The 24,679-nt window shown below is 50.8% G+C and overlaps 1 protein-coding gene across 1 annotated transcript in view; it reads right to left on the reverse strand.

Moving 5' to 3' along the window:
* The window catches only part of IFNLR1 (interferon lambda receptor 1), a 28,305-nt gene extending 12,116 nt beyond the window's left edge, over positions 1–16,189 (reverse strand). The window contains exons 1-5 of the mRNA XM_043578476.1: positions 16,132–16,189; positions 14,956–15,030; positions 10,100–10,166; positions 9,812–10,011; positions 6,259–6,382 (exon numbers count right to left, since the gene is read on the reverse strand). Of these exons, the coding sequence (XP_043434411.1) occupies positions 6,259–6,382; positions 9,812–10,011; positions 10,100–10,166; positions 14,956–15,030; positions 16,132–16,189 (524 nt within the window). The remainder of the gene's footprint in view (positions 1–6,258; positions 6,383–9,811; positions 10,012–10,099; positions 10,167–14,955; positions 15,031–16,131) is intronic.
* Positions 16,190–24,679: the final 8,490 nt, after the last annotated feature.

Here is a 24,679-nt window from a genome sequence, read left to right on the forward strand (position 1 = left end):
AAAGAAATACTAAAGGGGAAAAGAATCACCACATAATGAAAAATTATTCCGTTTCCCGGGATGATATGAAAAACACTCTCCCCGGGGCGCCTGGGTGGCTCAGTCGGTTGAACGTCTGACTCTTGATCTCGGCTCAGGTCATGACCTCCTGGGTCGTGGGACTGAGCCCCGCGTCTGGCTCCACGCTGAGCATGGAGGCTGCTTAAGGTTCTCTCCCTGCCCCTCCCCAACTCACACTTTGTCTCTCTCAAACTAAATAAATAAACATTAAAAAAAAATTCTCCCTGAGTATTATGCTAAGTGAAATAAGTCAGTCAGAGAAAGATCGATACCATATGTTTTCATTCACATGTGGATCCTGAGAAACTTAACAGAAGGCCAGGGGGGAGGGGAAGGGGAAAAAAAAGTTACAAACAGAGAAGGAAGGAGGCAAACCATAAGAGACTCTTAAATACGGAGAACAAACTGAGGGTTGATGGGTGGGGGGGGGGAGTGGGGGATGGGCATCGAGGAGGGCACCTGTGGGGATGGGCACTGGGTGTTGGATGGAAACCAATTTAACAATAAATTATATATTAAAAAAAAATTCTCCCTTATATGTGCCTGCTAAATAGATACACACTCTAGACAGCAAAACCAGACAAAACTATAGGAAGAAACAGAAAAACCACAATTATAATAAGAAATGTTTAATATGCCTCACTCAGTAATTGAAGATTGAACAAGTAAAAATAATTATTAAATACGTAAAGCACACAAAAAAAGAACAACGTAATTATCAAAGTTGGCTTAATGAACATAGGACTGAAAAAATTGGTTGAGCCACACGTGAACCATCAGCAAATTATTATTTTTTAAAAATTTGTATTTATTTTTGAGACAGAGAGAGACAGAACATGAGCAAGGGAGGGGCAGAGACGGGGGTGGGGGGGTGGACACAGAATCTGAAGCAGGCTCTAGGCTCCCAGCTGTCAGCAGAGAGCCTGATGCGGGGCTCGAACTCACGAACCATGAGATCATGACCTGAGCTGAAGTCAGACGCTCAACTGACTGAGCCACCCAAGCGCCCCAAACCATCAGCAAATTATTAACCAAAATATTAATACACAGTCCTATTGGCTTAGGGCCCCACCCTTATGACCACATTTGATCTTAATTTCTTCTTGAGAGGCCCTATCTCCACATACAATCACGTGGGGGGTTAGAGCTTTAGGCTATGAATAGGAGGGTATACAATTCAGTCCGTAGCAGAGCTATTATGAATTACAGTGCTATGAATGTTCATGTACAAGTCTTTGTATGGACATGTTTTCATTTCTCTTAAATAAAGCTTTAGGAGTAGAATCTGGGAGATTTGGTAACTGAAGGGGAAACTTGACAAGAAACTGTCAAGCTGAGGGGCGCCTGGGTGGCGCAGTCGGTTAAGCGTCCGACTTCAGCCAGGTCACGATCTCGCGGTCCGTGAGTTCGAGCCCCGCGTCGGGCTCTGGGTTCATGGCTCAGAGCCTGGAGCCTGTTTCCGATTCTGTGTCTCCCTCTCTCTCTGCCCCTCCCCCGTTCATGCTCTGTCTCTCTCTGTCCCAAAAATAAATAAATGTTGAAAAAAAAAATTAAAAAAAAAAAAAAAAAGAAACTGTCAAGCTGATTTCCAAAGTGACTGTACATTCCCACCAACAATGCAGGAGAGTTCTAGTTCCTCCACATGCTTGTCAACACTTAGTATTGTCAGTCCTTTTAATTTTAGCCATTCTAGTTGGCCTGTGGTTGCGTTTCATTGTAGCTTTAATTTGCCTTTCCCTAATGACTAAGGTTGTCGAACATCTTTTCATGTGCTTATTGGCCACTCCTTATTGGCCACTCGTGCACTTTTTTGTGAAGTGATTATTCCAGTTTTTTTCAGGTGATTTGTCTTCTTATTGAGATGCAGGAGTTCTTTACCTATTTTGGATACTAGTCTTTTTCCAGTGTATATATTGTAAACATCTTTTTCTCAGTGGCTGGATTTTTTTCATTTTCTTTAAGCTTTTTTTTTTTTAAAGACTAAAAGTTTTAAATTTGATGAAATCCAGTTTATTAGATATTATGGACTAAATTGCATTCCCCCCCCCCCCCCAGTTCAAATGCCAAAGCCCTAACCCCCGATGACTGTATAGGCTTTTGGAGATGGGGCCTTTAAAAAGGTGATTAAGGGGCGCCTGGGTGGCTCAGTCAGTTGAGCGTCTGACTTCGGCTCAGGTCATGATCTTGCAGTTTGTGAGTTCAAGCCTTGCATCGGGCTCTGGGCTGACAGCTCAGAGCCTGGATCCTGCTTCAGATTCTGTGTCTCCCTCTGTCTCTACCCCTCCTCTACTCGTTCACTCTCTCTCAAAAATAAGAAACATTAAAAATTTTTAAATAAAAAGATAATTAAGATTGAATGTGGTCATAAGGGTGGGACCCTAAACCAACTGGACTTAATAGTTAAAAAAAAATTTTGTTTTAATGTTTATTTATTTTTGAAAGAAAGACAGAGCATGAGTGGGGAGGAGGAGGGAGAGAGGGAGACACAGAATCCGAAACAGGCTCCAGGCTCTGAGCTGTCAGCACACAGCCCGACGCGGGGCTCGAACTCACAAACCGCGAGAACATGACCTGAGCGGAAGTCAGACGTTTAACTGACTGAGCCACTCAGGCACCCTGGACTTATAGTCTTTAAAGAAGAGAAAAGGCTACCAGGCATACTCTCACACAGAGAAAAGGTCATGTGAGAACAGAGAGAAGGTGACCGTTTTCCACGGCCAAGGAGAGACGCTTCAGGAGAAAGCAAACCTGCTGATACCTCGATCTTGGACTTCCAGCCTCCAAAACTGAGAGAAAATAAATTTCTGTTGTTTAAACCACTCAGGCTATAGTATTTTGTCATGGTAGTCCTAGCAGACTAATACAGATTTTGGTACCAGAAATCAGGTGCTAATGTAAGAAATAGCTAGAAATGTGAAAGTGGCTTTGCCCCTGGGTTTGGGTAGAGGTGGGAAAGATTTTCAGGTGCGTGCTAGAAAATGCCTAGAGTGCCTTGAAGAGACCATCGGTAGGACTATGGAGCCAAAGGTGGTTCTGGGGAGAGCTCAGATGCAAAGGAGGAACGTCTTACTGGAAACTGGGGGAAAGGCGATCGTTGTTATAAAGTGGCAGAGACTTGGCTGAATTGTGTTTTGGTGTTTTGTGGGAAATAGAAGTTGAAAGTGATGAACTTAGATATTTAGCTGAGGAGATTTCTTTCTTTCTTTTTTTTTTTTTAGAGAGAGAATGTGAGTGGGGAAGGGGCAGAGGGAGGGAGAGAGAAAGAGAGAGAGGGAGAGAAGGGGGGGAGGGGGAGAGAGAGAGAGAGAGAGAGAGAGAGAGAGAGAGAGAGAGAGAGAATCTTAAGTAGGATCCACACTCAGTGCAGAGCCCAATGCAGATTCGATCTCACAACCCTGGGATCATGACCTGAGCAGAAATCAAGAGACAGATGCTCAACTGACTAAGACATCCAGGCGCCCCAGCTGAGGAGATTTCTAAGCAAAGTGTTGAAGATGTGGCCGGATTTCTCCTTACTGCTTATGGTAAACGGAGAGAGGAAGACAGGCACATACAAGGGACTGTTAAGCAAAAAGAAACCAGAAGTAGAAAATTCTCAGCCTATGCATATGGCAAAAAATTAGAAAGCACGTTCTAGAAGGAAGACCATGGGTGTGGTTGAAAACTCATTGCATAAGGAGATCACGGATGGGGCTTGCTGATTTAATCACCCATCTCAGCAGAAGCCAGGAACAGAGGTGGAATTATACTTATCTATCTACCCATTCCACACTCACTGAAAAAATCTAAAGCAATAGCTAAGTAGTGATCAGCACAGCTAACATACACATTGTGTCCTATAAAACCATTTTCTAGGGGCGCCTGGGTGGCTCAGTCGGTTAAGCGTCCGACTTCGGCTCAGGTCATAATCTCGCACTCCGCGAGTTCGAGCCCCGCGTCGGGCTCTGTGCTGACAGCTCAGAGCCTGGAGCCTGTTTCGGATTCTGTGTCTCCCTCTCTCTCTCTCACCCTCCCCTGTTCATGCTCTGTCTCTCTCTGTCTCAAAAATAAATAAAACGTTAAAAAAAAAACAAACAAAAAAACCCCACCATTTTCTACTAAGTGGACAAATGGCTGATTCTGGTTTTAGGTCAGGAATTGTGCAAATGATCCTGGAACATCTTGTTATAACAGCAATAATCAAAACTACCAGAGTCAAATTAAAAGGACTCTGGAGCCAACCTGAAAAGATGTTTTGCTGGCCAGAGATGGGACAATTCAAGTTTTAATGAGTAGACAGGTTGCAATGGATTGAAACCATCAGATATGTTTAAGCACTCGAGTTCGTAACGATTAAAAAAAAAATTGGGGGAGCCTGGGTGGCGCAGTCGGTTAAGGGTCCGACTTCAGCCAGGTCACGATCTCGCGGTCCGTGGGTTCGAGCCCCGCGTCGGGCTCTGGGCTGATGGCTCAGAGTCTGGAGCCTGTTTCCGATTCTGTGTCTCCCTCTCTCTCTGCCCCTCCCCCGTTCATGCTCTGTCTCTCTCTGTCCCAAAAATAAATAAACGTTGAAAAAAAAAATTAAAAAAAAAATTGATCACCTTTGGGAGATGAGAAGGAATTCAATTCGTGATCTTGAAAACTTGAGGAAAAAAAAAAATGAAGGATATGTCCCATCTCGCCCATCTGAAGAGTACCACTGAATATCACATACTACAGGAGAGGAATCATGTCTTTGTAAAATAATTCCAACTAATCCATGAAAAAAAAATGATACAATTAGAATATCATCATTTTAGAATCCTCATAGGTGTTTAAAAGCGTCAAGGGGAAGGAAAACATCATAAAGTCCAGAGGATGGACTTTCAACCCTAATCAGTTTATTCTGTCTCTACTATTCCCAGCTATGGGGCTTTGAGCAAAATATCCTCTTGCAGAAGGCCTCGGCTGCTCCCTCCTCACAGGGCTGTGTGTCAATAAAGACACTTCATGTGCCGACACGGTACATGTTAGGTGTTTTCGGCCTCCTGATACATTTCTGTACAGTTCTTTTTTTTTTTTTTTTTTTTTTTTTAAGTTTACTTACTTATTTTGAGAGAGAGCGCACACGAGCAGGGGAGAGGCACAGAGAGAGGGAGAGAGGATCCCAAGCAGGCTCTGCACCGCCAGCTCAGGGCCCAACGCAGGGCTCGAACTCACAAACCTGAGCCGAACTCATGACCTGAGCCGAAACCAAGAGTCGAATGCTTAAGTGACTGAGCCCCCCACGCGCCCCCCCCCCCTTACAGTTCTTTTTTTTTTTGAAAGCTTGCTGGCCCGTGTGCCCTTTTGCAAGGCAGGCCCCCATCGCTCGTGTCTGGACGCTACAGAAGGAGGGACCATGACAGAACAGGAAGCGCACGAGCTTTGGGGTCGGAGGGACTTGGCTGTTTCTTCTGGTTCCATCCTTGGTTTCCTGGGGTAAGTCACAGCACCTCTCTGAGCTCAGGCTCCTCGCCTCTAAAATGGGGGAAATGCAGGCCCGGGGATCCAGGGAGCAAAAAGTGAACTCCTCACGCGAGACCTTAGCGCTCAGCCTGGCACAGGCGGGTCCCGCGTCCACAGCGCTCACCTCCCCCTTCCTGCTTCCTCCTCCTCGCCAATCCTAGAGGAGTCCTCCTGCCTCTCTGCTTTTATCACCTTATCCTCCTCAAGTGACCTCAAGGTTCTTGAGGAAAGAACCTCAAGTGACTCCCATCTGGGTGCAAAGATGACAAATTTGCTTCCACTTTCAGATTCCTCTGGGTTGGCCTGGACTGCCCGTTGGGCAGGACCTCAAGTCGCCGTAGGGGGAAGGTTGTGGAGCGACGCCTAACACAGGCTCTGCAGGAGATACGTGTGCCCTCCCTTGTCAGCTGGCACAACTCCAAGCACCTCCCCCAGGCCCTGGAGAATTCTACCACTGGGCTCTCGTAGCTCTCCTCAAGCCGTGTTCTGACTCTTCTCAGAGATCGTCCCCACCCCCTGCGGGCCCATCACCTGTGCCCTGTGCCCTAGTCGACATCATTCTCGCCGCCAGACCTTTATCTCATTCTCTCCAGGTAGCTGCCCATGCTATCTCCCCCGGGACACAGGGAACCAGGAAGATGGCCACACCCCGCAGCGGGCCCACACAAGCCCCTCCGGCCTCGCCCCACCTCCTCAGTCTCCCCGAACGCCAGACTGGAGGCTCCCCTCTACCTTTGGTAGGCCACAAAATAGGTCACATTCTGGGAGTAGCCAGGCCCTGGGAGCCACGTCAGGTACACACTGAAGTTCCGGGAGAGCAGCGTCACGTTCTGAGGAGGAGCCAGATGGGGCCTCCCTGTGGGAGAGAAAGAGGTCCTGAAGCCTGGAGCTCCTGGCTGCTCTTGACGTGGGCCATTTGGAGCTGACCAGTGGCGGGCTGGGCAGTCGGGCGCTCACTGAGTTTGAGGACCAGGAGTCATCTGGGGTGGCTAGAGCACAGGGGACATGGTGTCGGCTGGGAGCCCAGGGTCAGGATTCCAATCACGGCCTTGCCACGGACCGGCTGTATCGCAGCCCCTTCCCCTCCGTAGGCCTCAGTGGCTGCTCTGTCCTATGGACAGGAAGCTCCTGCCCATTCTGGCACATGAGGGTTTCAGAAGCACACTGCAGGACAGGAGCCACCTACTGGATTTCCTGGACTCCAGGAGGGAACAGGGTCTCAGGAGCAGGGGCTCAGCTCTGTTCGTAGCCATGTCCCCAGAGCCTGTCTGCAACGGTCCCGGGCTCAGAGTAGGTGCACAATAAATATTTGTTGACTGAATGACTATTGTGATAATTTGGATTAGTCCAAAGGCCGCCCAACTGGTCTCCCTGCTTCCAATCTTGCCCGTTCTCCACAGAGCAAGCAGCAAGGGTTAAGATGAAAGTCAGATCATGTGGCGCTTCTGCTTTAAACCCTCAACTGGCTTTCACTTCATTCAAGGTTAAACCCAAAGTCTTTATAATCCTCCACAAGATTTACCTAATCCCAGCCACCGCTCTCCCCGTGCTCGCTGCTCTCCAGCCACACTGGCCTCTCTGCTGTTTCTAGAGCCTGCCAGGCACCCTCTTCCTCCAGGCCTTTCCACAAGCTGTTCCCTCCGCCTAGACTGTTCTCCCCCTGGATCTCTAGCAGGTTCGCTCCTTTGTTTCCTTCACATCTCTGCCCAGATGTCACTGTCCCAGTGACACTTTCCCCTACCACCCTTAACTGGCTTCTGCTTCCCCTCTTCGGCACCTCTTCCTCACTGCTAACCCTCATCTTCTGAAATATACACCTGATGACACCTCTTCCCAGTTCTATGCCCTTCCCTCACCCTTAGAAAAATGTCCACACTCCTTAGTGAGGTCCATGACCGGCCATCTTGTCAACCTCTCCCCAGTCGGCTCACTAGGCTCCAGCCAACCTTGTTTCTTGTCCTTCTCAAACTACTGCGTTCTGTTGGGTACCTCTGAACCCAGGGGTCTTCGACTGCCTGGTGTTTGTTCACCTTCTAATTTTTTTTCACCATCTAATCCTTTAAAGACTTGATTCCAAAGTCACTTCCCTCGGGGAGTCTTTCCTGATATCTCTAAGAAATGGTAGTGGTGACTGATGGTGGGACACATCTGACTGATGACGATGACCGCAGCTAATGTGCTTTGCATCCTAACTATGTGCCAGGAACTACGCTAAGTACATTGGTTGCATTTCTTTGGATCCTCCCCACATCCCCAGGATGTAGGTACTAACTGTGACCATCACATTACACATGAGGAAAGAGGCCTTCTCAGGTAATAAGCTGTAGAATCAGAATTCACATCCAGGCCTAGCCAACCCCAAATTCTGAGCTCCTGATCATACTTCCTCCTCTACGTTCTCGTGGGGCCTGTTCAGCTTTATTCTTCCAACATCTGTGAACCGCTATTGGCCAATGACATCTGTGCCACGAGTTTCACAGGGGAACACAATTCCATTCCTGCCCTTTAGAAGCGCGTGGACCCAAGGGAGAATTCAGCGCCCTGAAGTGTCACACGGGCCATGGTGGAAATCCATACGGGTTACAGAATGGCATCAGGGTGGAGGGTGGTTGTACCGATGGCTCTCAGCGTGGCTCCCCGCTTCTGGTCTTTTAACCCAAATGTGGGTACCTGCTTCCACCCCGTCCTGTGATCTCTGGCAGGAACTGGGTCACTGGGGTACAGGCGCTATCATTGCTCCCAGCTTTCCAGCTGGTGACCAGCAGAGGCCAAAGTCTATCTGCAATCAGCTTATAAGGTATCCTTTTTTTTTTTTTCAGCTTATAAGGTATCTTGTGGGCAGGACAGGCCCAAAGTCTGAACTTGGCCACAGTGGAGAAATAGCAACGACAGTAGTTACCTTATTAACTGAGCCTTCAAAGGGTGGGAGGCCCTGGTCTGGCACTTGATCCACAAAGCCTCATTCAACCCTCAGGACGAACCAGCCTATAGGGTAGGTGCCATTCTCCTTCCGTGCAGGGGCACTAGATTCACAGACAGACAGTAGGCAATAGGCCTGAGGCTACACAGCCAGTTTGCGTGGGGGCCAGGATCTGAACCTGGATCCGGCTGACCTTCACCCTAAACTATCACACAGTTTGTGTTGGGTACATTAAGTGTTCCTCCGGTAAAAGTAGCGTTAGGCCCAGATGGGAAAACTATTGAGTTTGACAGCGAAACAGGGGGACAGAGGACCCCCACCCCTCACACACAGGTACACTGTCCCTTACCAGCTGCAACAAAAGTCACTGCGCAGAGGTGCCAGGGGCTGGGGCATCCCTGAGCTGACCCAGGTGGACGGACGGTCCTGCTCTAGCCACCCACCCCACAGCCAAAGCTGGCCGAGCTTGCTTCAGCCTTAGCCTTCTCTTCAGGGGTCTCACCTGCGCTTTCCTTCCTGGGCCATTCCCCTCAGTGCCCTGGGCCTCAGCTTCCCCATCTGAAAAGGCAGAAAATAGACCCTACCTCATAGAAGGGTTGGGTTGTTTCGCTTTAAATAGGGTAATGTGCCCAGCACAAAGAAGTCTTAGTATTAATTATCAGTATTAGCTTGTGCCCCAGGGCCCTTCTGGGTCTTAAATTCTTAGCGGAAGACTAGGAAGTCTAAGACTGGGGGCAATATTGGGACCTTCTCCTGATTGGTTGGGGTTTGGCGGGTGGGTCCTATCCTGGGGTGTTTTGTACCCTGCCACCTTATTTACCAGTGGGAGCTCAGAAAAAAAGGTGGCTTTCGTTAGAGGAACAGCAGCACACAGACTAAGCCAGAGCTCCCTCCCCTCAGGTCTGGGTGTAACTTCTGAAACCGCGCAGGGGGAAAGGATGGCGGCTCCGGGGGAGGGCAGGGCACTCCCCTGAACTTCCCCGGGTACCGAGGATCCAGCGTCCTGTGAATGCAGAGGACAGGGCTCTCGGGGAAACCTGAAACAGCACTCTGTAAATCAATGCGGCTGCGTTTTAAACTGCCACCGTCTTTTCCTGTTCACCTGGAGCTGGATTGGCAGTAGGAATCTGGGTCTCTTTCCTCCCGGAAAGCAATGGCAAAGACTCGGGTGTGTCGACTTCCAAGCCCCCGTGTTGAAGAAAACGGGCGGTGGGTGGGCAGGGAGGATTCGCATCCCCTCCTCTAGCGGCGGCCGGGCTGAGGCCACTTCCCTCCTTCCGGGAGCTCCGCCGCCCAGGGCAGGCGCCCCGCGGCACCCCCCCCCCCCCCCGCCCGCCCGCCCGCCCCGCGGCCCCCCGCCCTTACCTTGAGTGGACTGCAGCAGGCACAGGAGCAGGGGGACCCACCGGCCGAGCCCCGCCAGGCCGGCTCCTGCGCTGCCCGCCGGGCGCCGCCAGGTCCCCGCTCCGGCCCCGCCGCCCGCCGGCCGGCAGGTGGTTGCGGACGGCAGCCAATGGGAGGCCGAGCCGCGGGCCCCGCCCCCGCGGGCCGGGACTCGGCGGGGGCTTCCCCGGGGGCAGCCCCGCCGCGGCGAGCTGGGCGGCCGGCCGGCTCCCCGCGCCACCGCCACCGCGGCTCAAAGACGGCTGGAACCTCCTCCGCGTCTGCGTGGCGGTTTGCTCCGCCGCATCCTGGGGGTGGCGGATCAGTAAAGCCATGCCTGGGGGGAGGGGAGGAGAAGGATTGATGACCGACGGCCACAGTTAGGGGTTCCAGTACGGGAGCTGAGTCAAACAGCACGAAGAGTTCAGGGCCAGTTCAACAGCACAGCCTCAGACACCATTGGCGGTGTCCGAGCGTGTTTTATGTGCCGGGTACTAAGCCAAGCACTTCCCGCACGGTAGCTACTTTCATCCCCCCGAGAATCTGGTGGGTCAGTCCTGTGACTCTGCGCCTTCTTCACAATGGGGTGGCAGCCTCGAGAGCCGAGAGCCAAGGGCCTACTTCCGGAGAAAGCTGGGGCCTCCGACACCAAAGCCTATGGTGTGTTACCAGTCACCCCGACAGTAATAGCTTCCGAGTGATGGAAACAGCCTCACCGCAGAATTGTCTACCGTCATTAAAAAGCAGGCTGCCGAGGGATATGTCACGGCTCGGCGAAGTTGGCAACGTACTCGAGAGGCAGAAAAGCAAGTAGCAAAATATGGTCCCATTAAAAAAAAATATGTGTGCGCATAGGCATGGATAACAGATCGAGGATATACACCGATATGTGGGTGGTTGTTAACTTCTGGGTGGTGAGGATATAAATATATATAATACATCGCACATATCTAATATACATATGTGTATATTATACAGATTATATGTATACATATTATACACACGTGTGTATACAGATATGTATATTATATATGCGTGGTGTGTATTATATATGTATTATGTATATTGTTATAATATAATACATGTATATGTACATGTATATATATGCAATACATATGTATTATATAATCTATAATATATAACATACATATCATATATTATGTAATATATATGTATTCTATATTATACACATGTATTTTAAGTTTCTTCTTTCTGCTCATGTTTAGTTTCTAAGCTTTTCAATAATTTGTATGTATCGCTTTTCCGACAAGATTCTAAAGGTGATCATTGCTCTCCTTTATTAAATGTTATCTTCTTCTCTTTCTCTTTTCATTTTTTCTATTTCCCAGTACTTCCAAGGAGGTATTGCTTCCTCTTTACAGAAGAGGAAACTGCCATTTTGAGGACCCAGAGAGCTTATGCAGGTGCTGGGTTCTGGATTCGGCACCCGGCCTGACTGCATGGCCACCCTGCCTGCGGGTAATTGCTTTGTCCACTCTGTGGGTATCCGTGACAGGCTGACTGACCATTGGTGGGCTATGATAAAGCCGGTGAACGAGGAGCAGATAGAGAGCACAGAGAGTCCTGCTGCAGGTGCCAGCTCTCAACCTGTATCCCGGCAGTTCTCGGTTGAGAGAATGCATTTTCACAGAACTAGGTGCATCCAAAAGTGGCCCTGAGTTTGGCCCTGGGTGAAAACATTCAGGAATCTCAGGATAGTTCTGAGATTCGCATCTATGATATCAGCCCAGTCAGCACTATTTAAGTTTATTTATTTATTTTTGAGAGAGAGAGAGAGAGAGAGAGAGAGAGAGACGGAGAGAGACAGAGAGTAGGGGATGGGTAGTGAGAGAGGGAAAGAGAGAAGCAGGCTCTGTGCTCTCAGCGCTGGGTCCGACATGGGGCTCCATCCCATGACCTGAGCCAAAATGGAGAGTTGGACGCTCAACTGACTGAGCCACCCAGGTGCCCCTCAGTCAGCACTACTTGACAGGGGCTTACAGGGACCATGTTTGGACCTCAAAGACAAGGAAGATGGAAGAACCCCCGCCCCCCCCCCCCCCCCCAACCAACTTCATCCAACCCACGGCAGCTCTTTCAGGCCAAGAATCCCAGTGAACTGGGAACAGGTTGGCAGTGGGGACAGGGCACTGGGGAAATGTCTTCATCTGCCACCTGCTCCACCCACTTGGCTTGTCTGAATCGGGCACCTGTTTTTTTTGTTTTGCTTTTCAGGAGGCTTCAAGCCCAGCACAGAGCCCCGTGCGGGGCTTGAACTCACGACCCTGAGATCAAGACCTGAGCCGAGATCAAGAGTCAGACGCTTAGCTGACTGAGCCCCCCGGGCGCCCCGATGGCACCTGTTCTTTTTGACAAAACCTGCCACGTGCTTGTTCTCCCCCGCCCCTTTCCCCCATACCCTATAATCTCAAGCTAGGAAACCGTACGTCTGGATGACATTCTGAATCAACATGAAAGAACATTTTGTGACCATAAAGGTCAGGTTAGTTACGTCTCTCAAAACCTTAAAGGAAGTCATCTTGGATGCGGGTCAGAAAAATCTCAGCCAGTTACCACAACCTAGCGTCTACGCAGGTCCTCGGTGTGCCGCTCCAGTACCTTTCCACTATCCCCAGTATTGCTCGTAAATCCATTCTGGTATAAAACGAGTATACTTCTACTGAGCTCTCTTTATCTAAAACGGCATTCAATACCCTTAATATTTATTTGAATCCTTGCTGTGCAACAGCCTCCGCAGTTTACATATATTGTGGTGTTTAATCCTCACGACAACCCCACGAGGTGGGTATTTGTATCCCTTTTAACAGACGGAACTCTGAGAGGTTACGTCGCTTACCCAGGATCACACAGCTGATTAGTGATGGGGCTAGGATTTGAACCTTGGTCTGGCCATCCTCAAAGCCCGTGGGTTTCAACTTCTGCTATTTATCCTCCAGATGGTTAAGGGCAGACAAAAATGAAATTCCCTGATCTTGATCACTTCCTGATTTGCAAAGATCACAGCACTAAACTGGGAGGTCAGCTGGAAAATGTTTAACAAGTGGGTCTGGGGGGGGGGCGGGGAACAGGAGGAAGCCCCGTGTCGGTTTCTGGGGTGACTCTCTCCATGAGAAGTTCAACGTGAGGTCACCGAACACGGAGTTGTGAAGAAATGCACCCAATTGGTTCTTCTGAGCCGACGTAGGCCTGCATTTCTACACTGGGAAAGAACCATCACTGAGCTTCTCCAGGGTTAGAACAAAGCACATCCCAAGCCCTAAGTGGGGAATAAGGCTTACGTTCCACAGCACGAGGCTCAAGATGTCTTACACACGATCAAGTTTACAATGTGGCCTCCACCTTCCCTTTGACCCTCTCTTCCAATTCTCTAGGCTCCAGCTACACAGAGTGCTCTGCTGGTTTCTCTCCCCCATTCTCTCCCTCCCTCCCTCCCTCCCTCCCTCCTTCCCTTCCTCTCCCTTCTGTCTGTCTGTCTGTCTGTCTCACCTCCTGGGGTTTTCCCTTCCCAGGTTGCTCTTCCCCCTTGTCCCCTAGTCAGTGCCTGTTGCTGCTTCCTGTCTCAGCCCCTAAGTCACTTTCTCAGGGCGCTTTCTTCACTTCCTGACTTTGGTTTCTTCCCAGTCCCCACATATGTCTCCTTCGTAGTACTTAATCACCATTTCACGGAAATCATATTTGTGCCTCGAATCTCTCTCTTCCTGAGTACATCCTCAGGACCTGGCACAGGATAGGTAAGACCCACGCACCTTCAACATCTGGGGCTCAAACACAATTCTGCATGCTCCAAACAACCCAGCTTCCCTCCTGGTTCTTGGCAGGAAGCCACTCACTTAAATGTTTACTAAGCTGAACTTGACATTGACTCATACTTACAAGACCTCAGTATCTCTTTTGAAAGTATGACTTCACAGTCATGTTTCGTTCCACAGGTGGGATTTTATAATCACGCCTCTTCCACAGACTCTGAGAATAACGTGTATAAAACCACACTGCTGGTGTGAGAGATTCCCAGCCTCTCCCTCTCCTGCCTGGGCCAGCAAGGGGCCCAGCGAGACTGGATCAATAAACACTGGAAAAGGCAGGAGAGGAGGGAAAAGTTAAGAGCCAACGGGGGCTTAGGCGTTTGGAGAAGAAAGGAGCAAGTTTAGGGAACAGAGGCTGCGGAGATGAGACATACGAAGGGAGAGGTGGAGAAAATGGATTTTGGAACTTTTTGTTCTGTGTTAGGACTGGAATCCCTTGTGGCATTTTCTCCCCCCAGTTGCAGGACTTAATGACTATGTTAAACACTCTATGCTTCTTTTTTAAAATAATTTCTAAATGTTTATTTATTTGAGAGAGAGAGAGAGAGAGAGAGAGAATGAGCAGGGGAGGGCAGAGAGAGAGGGAGACACAGAATCCCAAGGGGTTCCAGGCTCTGAGCTGTCAGCACAGAGCTCGAACTCACCAACCCCGAGATCATGGCATGAGCCAAAGTCGGACGCTTAACTGAGCCACCCAGGCGCCCCAAACATCGTACACTTCTAAAGAGTGAATTTTGTAGTAGGCGAATTCTATCTCCATCGAAGAGAGGGGGGTTGCTAAGGGCACAGACAGGTGGAGCCAGGATTTGAACCCAGGCAGCCTGGAAACATATGGCAGCCTGGAAAGAGCCTAGGATTAGCCAGCCTGACACAGCCCTTCGCCTGGGGCCCCTTCCCTTCCAGCCTCAGCCGCTCCTGCCGCTCCCTCTGGGCCTGGACCGGAGGGGGACTGCGGGGAGGCGCGGCCACCCGGCGGGGCGGGGCGGGGATGGGGACGCAGAGGCTTGGGAGAGGAGGGGCAGGGCGGCGCTGGCCGGGAACCCCTTCTCCCTTTCCCGTAAGAGCAGCCTGGCTCTTTCCAAACCTGCCTCAGTCTGCTCCTTCCAGGCCTGGGAAGGCCCCCAGGCGCTTGAGAGCGGCTCCCAGGTGTGCTGACCGCCGGGCGTGCAGAGACGGCCGGGCACCTGCCGGGACCCGGCCCCAGGCCCGCCTGCTTCTTCTGGGAAAGCGGGGGCGGCCGCGGGGAACCTGTCGCCCCGCAGCCACGCACCCACGCACCCCTGCCCGGGAGCCTCTGCTCACCTCCCCCATCCTTCATCTCAGTGGGGTCTCCGTTCTTGTGCTGGTCCTCCTGGGCCTGCCACGTGCTACATCCTCCTGGGGGGGGGGGCGGGGGGGGGGCTCCTGACTTCCTCCCTTTCTTCCTTTTGGTCTTTCTCGAATCTCTTTTTAATGGTGAATTTTTGATTACACAAGCGATAGGTGGATACACTTTCCTCTTCACACGTTCTCCTATCTCCCCCCAATCACACCCAACCCACTGCTATTGCCAGTTTTTTTTTGGGGGGGGGCGGATTTTTCCAAGTCTTTTCTCACGGACCCCGGGAACACAGATGATCCTGTGCCTCGGTCTGTGTGGTTTTATATACATTGTTTCATACCCTCTTCTGCCACTTGTTTCTGGCCCTTTTCAGCCGACAACACTCCGTGGAGAATTTTCCCCACTGTACCCCACCCCCCGCCCCCTTCTTAAAGTATTCTATGGGTCAGATGTGTCACATTTAATCCTTCTCCAGTTGGTGGATATTTAGAAAGTTCTTAATTTTTTAAGATGACAAAACGCCTCAATGATCACCTCTGCGACCACCCCGTCTACACTCCGGCTGGTGTTTCTCTGGGGTAGATACTACTGAGATGTGGATCTGCTGGGTCACAGGATGCATTTGAAAATTTAGCAGACACTGCAAATTGCTCTCTGAAGTGGCTAAACCAATCTAACTCCTACCAGTAGGACACATGAACATATCCCTTTCCCAACATCCTGGCCAACCTTTGACCTCTTCAAACTTAAAAATGTATTGCCAAAAGGGTTTTCTCACTGTTGTGCTAATTTGCATTTCCGTGGGTGCTTCCTGTAAGTTCCAGGTTGCTCAGGAATTGGGGGTAGGTGATCTGAACACCAGACACACCCTGTCACCTGCTGTGTGACCTTGGGCACACCTAGTCACTTCTCTGGTCCTGGGCACACTCATATACACCATCTCTCTGAGGCCCCTCTTCCTCTCTGCCTGAGAACCTTGGTCGTCAACTTTCTCTTGGCTTCCCTGCATGCCTCTCTCTGGCAGCTAAGGTTTCTTGGTCCCCAGGGAGTCCCTCTGCCCTTTCCAACCCCCTGCTCCCACCCTGCCAGGGCTCTGAAATGCTTGAGTAAGGCACCGTGTTCAGAAGTTCCCCACTGGAATACACACGTGTCCCCACCAGTGGACACATCTTCAACTTGCCCAGTGTTCACGGAATAGCGTTCTGGAGGGGACATTCTGACCAGCTCACAGCAGGCAACAGGGGCAGGACGCCAGATGGAAAGGGCTTTATTTATTTATTTTTTCCTTTATAAAACTTTATTTTTTAAATTTATTTTTGAGAGAGAGAGAGAGAGCATGAGCAGGGGAGGGGCAGAGAGAGACGGAAACACAGACTCTGAAGCAGGCTCAGAGCAGGCACAGAGCCCGATCGATGCGGGGCTCGAGCTCGTGAACTGCGAGATCATGACCTGAGCCCAAGTCGAGCGCTCAACTGACTGAGCCACCCAGGCGCCCCACCTTTATAAAACTTTAGAAACGTGAAACGTGTTGTACAGAAAAAAATTAAAAACTATTAAAAAATAAAAATAAAACATAATTCTACTCTTCAGAAAGACTCATTGCTGCCATTTGTGTGTCTATCTTCGGTGGATGTATGCGTAGATGGTATTTTTACACGCGTTTTTGTCCTAATTTTCCATTTAACATTATATAATAAGCCTGTCATTTAAAACCTTTTTTTAAATCTTGATTTTTTATTTTTATTTTTTTAAATAACTGCTTTCAGAATAGCTGTACCAGTTTGGGTTCCCATGAGGTGTGGATGGGTAAGCTTTGGAAGGAGCGGCATGGCCCTTCCACACCTGGACACAGGCTCTGGCCTTCAAGGGACAAAGACCTCTGCTGGGAGGGAGCCTGGTCAGGGTGTGGTCCCAGAGCGCCCAGGCTCCTCCTTTACCTTCGGAGCCTGGGGGTTCTCCCAAAAAGCTTCCTTAGATAATCAACCAACTGCATTTCCTAAGAGTGAACACTAGGGGACACCACACACCAAAGGAAAGTGATCCAGACTGAACCGTTGCATTGGACCGAGCCATTTCCCCAGCCACTCCAAGGCAGAGAGACCGTCTCCCCTGACCTCCTTGACATCCTCCCTGCCTGACCTCCTGCATCCTCTGGGTTAGGTGGGGTGTGTGTGTGTGTGTGTGTGTGTGTGTGTGTGTGTGTAACTCTCAGACGTGCTCAGAGGAAGCTCTGTGAGTTGCAGGGATCAGGTATTATACAACATCATGGTAAGAGCCCTGGACTGCGCTTCCCTGGTGTGCCTCTTTGGGCCAGTTACATCATTGTGTGCCTCGATTTTTCTCATCTGTCAAATGGGAGTGACAATTCCCTGCCCTTCTTTACTGTGTGTGTGTATCTTGTGTAAAAGTACTGTACTTTGAAAACCAGGGGCGCCTGTGTGGCTCAGTTGAGCACCTGACTCTTGATTTTGGCCCAGGTCATGATCCCAGGGTCATGGGATTGAGCCCCACATTGAGCCTTGCGTTGGGCTCCATGCTGAGCATGGAGTCTGCTTAAGATTCTCTCTCCCTCTCTGTGTTTACCCCTCTCCCTTGCTTGCTCTCTCTACAATTAAAACAGTAATAATAATAATAATAAAGGTACTTTGAAAACCAAGAAGACCTAAGGGCCGTGCCTGCAGTGTGGACACCGAGTGCAGGGGGTCAAGGGGCATGTACCAAGACTGCCTATGTGGCTGCCATGTGAGCCCAGGGGTAGCTGGGAAGGTGATGAGTAGCTGGATTCTGGACGTGTTTTGAGGGTGGAAGTGGAACCGATGAGATTTGTTGGAAGATTGGATGTAGGGTGTGGGAGGGAAGAGGGTTAAGGATAATACCAAGGCTTCTGGCTGAGGAACAGGGACCAGTAATGCCTTATGCCTAGAATGGGGAAAATGGCGGGAAGATGGCTCAGGAGGGCCCAAGCAAGGGCTCATATTTGGACAGGACAAGCGTGAGATGCCCTTTCAGTCCCTGAGTGAACAAGTAAACACAGAGGTCAGAGGGTTAAGCCTTGGCCCCCTTCTCGGGAAACCCCTTTCTGGGGAAATGGCTTGGTCCAATGCAACGGCTCAGTCTGGATCACTTTCCTTTGGCGTGTGGTGTCCCCTAGTAGGTTCGACGAGATCGGAAACGCTGCCCCATCCCTGCCTGTGCCCCCGACAGACATCAGTAATTCATCGCGGCACTCAGAATCCTTCTCAACAGAGTTCTAGATAGCAACTCTAGAACCAACCGAGTGGAGATGATGGAAAGACCGCCATCATCCTCAGACTTGACGGGAGGCCCAGGAATGCAGTTAAAACTATAGGCTTTTGAGTGAGACACCTGGGCTGGAAAGCTAATCTTGCTACAAACTAATGTGAGACCTTGGAAAAAATCATTTATCTTCCCTGCTTCAGTTTTGCCATCTGAAAAACGGGGTTAATAATAGTTCCTATCTTACAGGGTCATTGGGAAGATTAAATGAGATAATCCAGGAGATTTACTTAGCACAGTGCCTGGGGCACGGTAAGCTCTTAACCAGTAACAGCAGCAGTAATAGCTGTTGAATGTGTTATTCCAGCTCGAACGTTCTAGAACAGATCTATCTCCCTTACCTGCTGTTTGTGACCTCTAGGACAAAGATACTGTAATGCCGAGGCTGTGCAGCAGGAGGCACTGTTGACATTTACATCTCTGTTGCCCACAGAGATTGAGGAAGTGGGGAAAATTTTCCCTGGAGTAGTGACCCCCAGTGATGGTCCTGGCAGCTGCCTAGACCCTTTTTTCCTGGTACAAGAAACCAAGCTCCTGGCTCCTCCCAAAATATGGCGTCTCAGCTTCCTTCACGGGCCTGGTCCTGTCTCCTCCGATACTGTTCCTGGCCTCCTCCTGCTTATAAACTCCAGCGAAGCCACTGAGCCTGGCATTCCAGACCCCCAGCCTCCCACTGTCCAGCCTCCCAGCCGGTGTCGACTTCCCCAAAGTGACCGGGCGTGTGCCCGCAGCCTTCCCTTGGTGTGTTGTGCCCACGTGGAACTTGGGTCCCTCATCCTCCCTTCCCCTTTCCCTCGTCTTCAGAACAGGAAGGAGATGGAGGGGGGGGTTCTGCTAACCCCACCGTGCGGACGGAACGAAAGGAAGGCACATGTTCCGCAGCACACCCCAGCTCGGGTCACGGGCAAGCTAAAGGGGAAACCAGAACCCGGGTGTCCCCAGCCTCAGGCATGGCTGAGTCACTCACCACCCAGACCGCATTCATCATCAGACTCAGGCATTCATCTGGCATGTGTTGAGCACCTGTGATCTGCCCGGCACCGGGCCAGTGCTGGGCCCGACCAAAATGGAGTAAGGCCCCGTGCCGGGCCTCCAGAGGGCCAGACGGTGCTCAGATGGGCGGTAACAGGGCCGAGCGAGGGTGCCGTCACGGAAGCGTGGGTGACCAGGGTGCTGGTCGGGGGGCTAATTTCTGGATGCCTGTGTTAACCCTCAAATCCACAGCCTCACTGAAACTTGCGCCTTTTTGATTTCATCATTTTATTTTTATTTATTTTTTAATGTTTATTTTTTAGAGAGAGAGACAGAGGGGCAGAGAGAGAGGGAGACGCAGAATCCGAAGCAGGCTCCGGGCTCTGAGCTGTCAGCACGGCGTCCGACGTGGGGCTTGAACTCACGGAGTGCGGAGATCATGACCTGAGCCGAAGTCAGAGGCTTAACTGACTGAGCCACCCAGGCGCCTCAACCTGTGCCTTTTTTAAAGGGTCCATCTTTCCCCACACCCCACGTCCAACATGGACCTCTCCTCAGCCTCCACATCCCTTTCTAGGCCACATATCACCTCTTCCCTGCCTCCCCCACACCCCCAACACACACACACACACACACACACACACACACACACACCCTTACACATGAGCACACACACACATATATGCACACACATGCGCACACTGCTGTTCAGCATGAGATGCCATCATGGGAAGGCCCTGGAGGAGGGCCAGTCAGCTGGGAAGCAGCCTCCGAACCACCTCCTTTCCTTCCCTATCCCTGCCCTCCACCCCCTTCCACCGCCCCCCCGCCCCCCGCTTCATGCCCACTCTTGCCCTGGCATCTGAGGCCTAGAGGACATCTGTCCCCAGCCTTCGTCACTCTCCACCCTCCCCCCCCCCCGAGCCCAGTTTGGTACACGGGAGATGCGAGAACTTATCACTGGATAAACCCTGGCGTGCCTGCCCCCCCTCCCGCCGTCCTGCAGATGAAATCTGAGCTCTTTGGCGTGTCTCTGTTCCCAAAAAGCTACCAGTAGGCCATCAGCTGTCACCGTGAACAAACAAGAAAAAGAAAATGAAAAATTGGGCTGCTTTTCGAGGCGCTCGTACCCCAAACTACAATGACAGATCTGGAGTTTTCGGTGGAAGGCAGCATGGGGTCAGCCTGCGTGCTGGCCGGGAATGTTACATGAGTCAGTGGACATGGGGAGGGAAGTAGTTACTCTACACGTTGATAAAAATGATGTCTCTCCCTCTCTTTTTTTTTTTCCAAAAAAAGAACCCCCCCCCCCAATACATATTAGCTGTACAAAAACTAGGAACTAGAAGTTTTAGACGTAACAGGAAAAGCAAACGTGTGCTTGTCACCCCACCACCTAGAAACAGTCAATCACTGCCCTGGAGGGTGCCTCAGACCTCACACCTTTCTTTTTTCTTTTATGGAGTGAGTTCATACTGTAGATACGTATATATTTAGAGCCTACCTTTCTTATTGAATAGTGTCTTCGGAGTAAAAACAGCTAACGTTTATAGGGACTCTAGGTCAGGCACAGTGCTATGCCCTTGCCATGCGGGATCTCATTGTGTTACCCCCCTGAGGTTGATTGTTTACTGTCCGCATTTTACAGCCAGGAAGGTCACAGGGTCAAGGGCTCTTTCTACCCTAAGGGACAGTAAGAGACGGAGTGGAGCCCAGGATCCAGTTCATTCTGTCCCTGGTTCAGGGCATCAGGTTTCTCATCTAAGGAATCAGGGCTGGGCCAGACGACCTTCTCCCTGGGGAGGGGGCTGCAGACCCCCCTGCTACCTACAGAGCGACCTCCTCCGGGGCCTCGCTTCATCCTCCTTCTCAGGCCGACGGTAATCGCTAATGCTCGCTGGGCTGCGTGCCTGGCTGTCCCAAGCAGTTCGTTAACAAGGTAAGAGTTGTTTCCATCCCTCTTTCCAGGCGAGGAGACTGAGGCACAGAGAGCTGAAGTCACTTGCCCGATGTTGCTCCATTCATTAGGGGCAGAGTCAACATGCAAAACCCAGACTCCTTCAGTCCCAGAGCCTGTGTCCTTGACTATCGCCTGTAGCTTTTCCGATGCTTCCTCACCCACAGTAAGAAGTACATTTCACATCCTGACTCAGTAAACACGCGTATGTCAATATTGAACTGGAATAAAAGTTTCATGAGCTGAAAACCTGAACTTCATGACATAGTCCTCAATATTATTTCTTCGAGTCTCTTCTTGAAAATTTCTCTCTGCGGCCACTACATTGCTTTCAAGGCTCATAATAGATTGTGACCTGTAGTTTGAAAATCATTGCTTCTGCCGTTTCCTCTCTGCCCCCAGGGAAGCCCTTTTCAATGGGTGCGGAGTCTGTCCACTTGATCCTAGGAAGTCACCGGCACAGGCCCTGTGATCCCGTTTCAGAAGGGAGAAAGCTGAGGACCAGAGAGGGCAAGGGCAGGTCCTGCTGAGGACAGGCCACTGGGAGAGCACGGGGATTTACAATCTAGGGACAGGCTGAGGGCTGACCCAGGCACAACTGGCCTTCCAAGGAAGAAGCTCAAGTCAAGACAGTGTTTCTATTGAGCCCTGTTCTTTGCGGGGCATCTCATACCTCACGGCATGAAAGTTTAGGTCAATCTTCACAGACAGCAGGGGAGTTAGGAGCCCCTTGTTATAGATAAGGCAGCGAAGACTCAGAGAGGTCGAGTGACTTGGCCAGGGCCACCCAGCCTGTAAGAAGCTGGGTCTGGTTTGGGTCCCCACTGTGCTCCCAGAACCAGGCTCAAGGCTTGGAACACAACAGGTGCTCAGTAAACATGTCTGGCTGGCTGGCCCCAAAGCCCCCTTCCTCTGCCATTGCTCTGTGATTTCCTCATCAGCCCCCTTCCTGGGAAGCACGGTCCTGGGGCTGGGCATGCTTGGGTTCCGCCTGGGCAAGGGTCCCTGGGGTGGGTGGGTACTCTGCTGAGTTTCGGTCCCAGGTCCGTGCACGCTAGTCCGGCCCAGCCCTGTCAGTTGAGAGGGAGGGAGGGATCTAGACCGCTCCCCTGGGCTGGGGTGGAGGAGCCTGGCCGGCGCCTCTGCTTACGGGGCCTCTCCCACCCCTTGCCACTCCTGGCTCAGGCCTCTAGTGGGGCCCAAGAACTCTGGGGCTACCTCCTGCCTGAGTCAGGTCTCACTCCTGGGGCTCTCTCCCTGGGCAGCAGGCACCCGATTCCTGAATCTTTCTGCTGGAGAAGCGGTTGTAGGTGAGAGGGCTGAGCCCCGGCTGAGGTCACGCTTCCCCTGGTGGAAAAGACACAGAGCCTCACACTCTCTGTTCTTTTTGGAATGTGCGTTGTCCTTGCCTCAGAGAAAGGAGGTGGGGTCCCTGGAGTCTTAACGCTAACCCTCCCTTCCCTGAACAGGCAAGAATCTGACCCCTAGCAGGAAGCCCAGAGCTGACTCAGGAGATGGTTCTGGACCTTGGAGGGGAGGACGGGAAGGATGAAGGGCTAGAAGCCAGGGCAGAGAGCCAACAGCTGGCTTTGACAAGGCACCGCATGTTTTGGAAAGTGCCACGTGTTGCAGGGGTGTGGCATTTTCGCCTCCACCCTCCTCCCTGCCCATCTGGGCCCCACCCGTCCTAAAGAGCTGCCTCAACACTCCCTTCCTCCAGGAAGCCTTCCTGGATTGATTCTATCCTGCATTGCCTGGCATCACTTCCCCTATGAGGGAAGGAGGTGAGACTGAGACCCAGCTTGGTGTAAACTCACAGTCCAGTCGTGAGCCTTCACATCACAGAAGAAGTGAGCTTGCACATTGCAGCTGGCCCGACCTGTCTTCCATCTCATGCTCAAATGTTGGGTCTCTCTTTGGAAATGGCTGTCAGCAGGATTTTGCAGATGAAACGCACACACACACACACACACACACACACACACACACTACTTGATCGTCCTATCTTGTTTTTTGTGGGGTTTTTTTTGGGCCAGGAACAGTAGATGTTTCCAAAGTGAATTCTAGAGATTGCCTGTTGATGTTAACCCACCCTCCTGACTCTCCCACCAGAACGAGGGAGCCCTGTGGTCAAAAACCTGGGGACTGTGGGACTTAGGGGTGTCAATTTCTGTGCAGCAAGCCTCCTCAGATCTTTAATAGTCTGTGCACATTGTGAATCTCTGAGCACCTGCAGCTTCCCAGATTTACTTGACCTCAGAACTTTTTTTTTTTTTTTTTTTTTTACAGTGGAGCATTTCAGGGGCTCATTACTGAGCACCCTTCGAGAAATGCTGGGGCAAAGACTATTCCAGAAAGGGCAGACCCCGCTTAGCAGTAACTTAGATTAACAACACAACATACTTCCATGGACCGAGGGCTAACTCTGTGCGGGGCTCTGTGCTAATAAGCCTCTCAGCAAATTCTCAAAAACAGTTGGTGAGATGAATATGATTCCGGAAGGAAGGAAGGATGCCTAGGTCATTTGGTGGTTTAATTCATGATAACCTCCCAAGCCACAGGTCTCCCATGACCTGGAATGATGTTCAAACTATCAACCCACATGGGACAGCCATTGACCAATATGCAGGCATACCTCGCGTTATTGCACTTTGTAGATACTGCCTTTTTTTTTCTTTTTGCAAATTGAAGGTTTACGGCAACCCTGTGTCAAGCTAGTCTATTTATCGGCTCCATTTTTCCAACAGCATTTGCTCACTTCACGTCTCTGTGTCACTTTCCCACGATATTTCAAACTTTGGCGTTATTATTGTATTTGTTACTATGAATTGAGGTCGGTGATTACAACTCCCCGAAGCGCAGATGCTGGTTAACATTTTGTAGCAATCAGATATATATTTTTTAATGTTTATTTTGAGAGAGAGCGCGCGCGCGCGCGCGCCCACGAGTGGGGGAGGGGCAGAGAAAGAGGGAGAGAATTGCAAGCAGGCTCCATGTGCTCAGCACAGAGCCTGACGCCAGGCCCCATTTCACCAACAGTGAGATCATGACCTGAGCGGAAATCAAGAGTCAGACGCTGGACGGATTGAGCCACCCAGGTGCCCCACAATAAGGTATTTCTTAATTAAGACACGTATATTGTTATTACAACATAATGCTATTGTACACTTAGTAGGTTACAATCCAGTCTAAACATAACTTATGTATGCACTGGGAAACCCCAAAATTCACCCGACTGGCTTTATTGTGCTATTCGCTTTATTGCAGTGGTCCGGAAGCGTGCAGGATCACAGAGGTGTGCCTGGATTAGAGACCAAGATGTAGTGAGATCCCCTGGTGAGCTGGGCATTAGTCCTTTACTCACTGAACCGTGGGGAGACCTGGAAGACTGGAGGGTAGGAGAGAGGATATCTCGGTGTTGAGGGGGCTGGTGAGGGGCCTCTGGGGGGCTTAGGACAGTAGCTGCTTACCAACAGATG

Source organism: Prionailurus bengalensis, chromosome C1 (assembly GCF_016509475.1).
Source record: "Prionailurus bengalensis isolate Pbe53 chromosome C1, Fcat_Pben_1.1_paternal_pri, whole genome shotgun sequence".
NCBI lineage: Eukaryota > Metazoa > Chordata > Mammalia > Carnivora > Felidae > Prionailurus > Prionailurus bengalensis.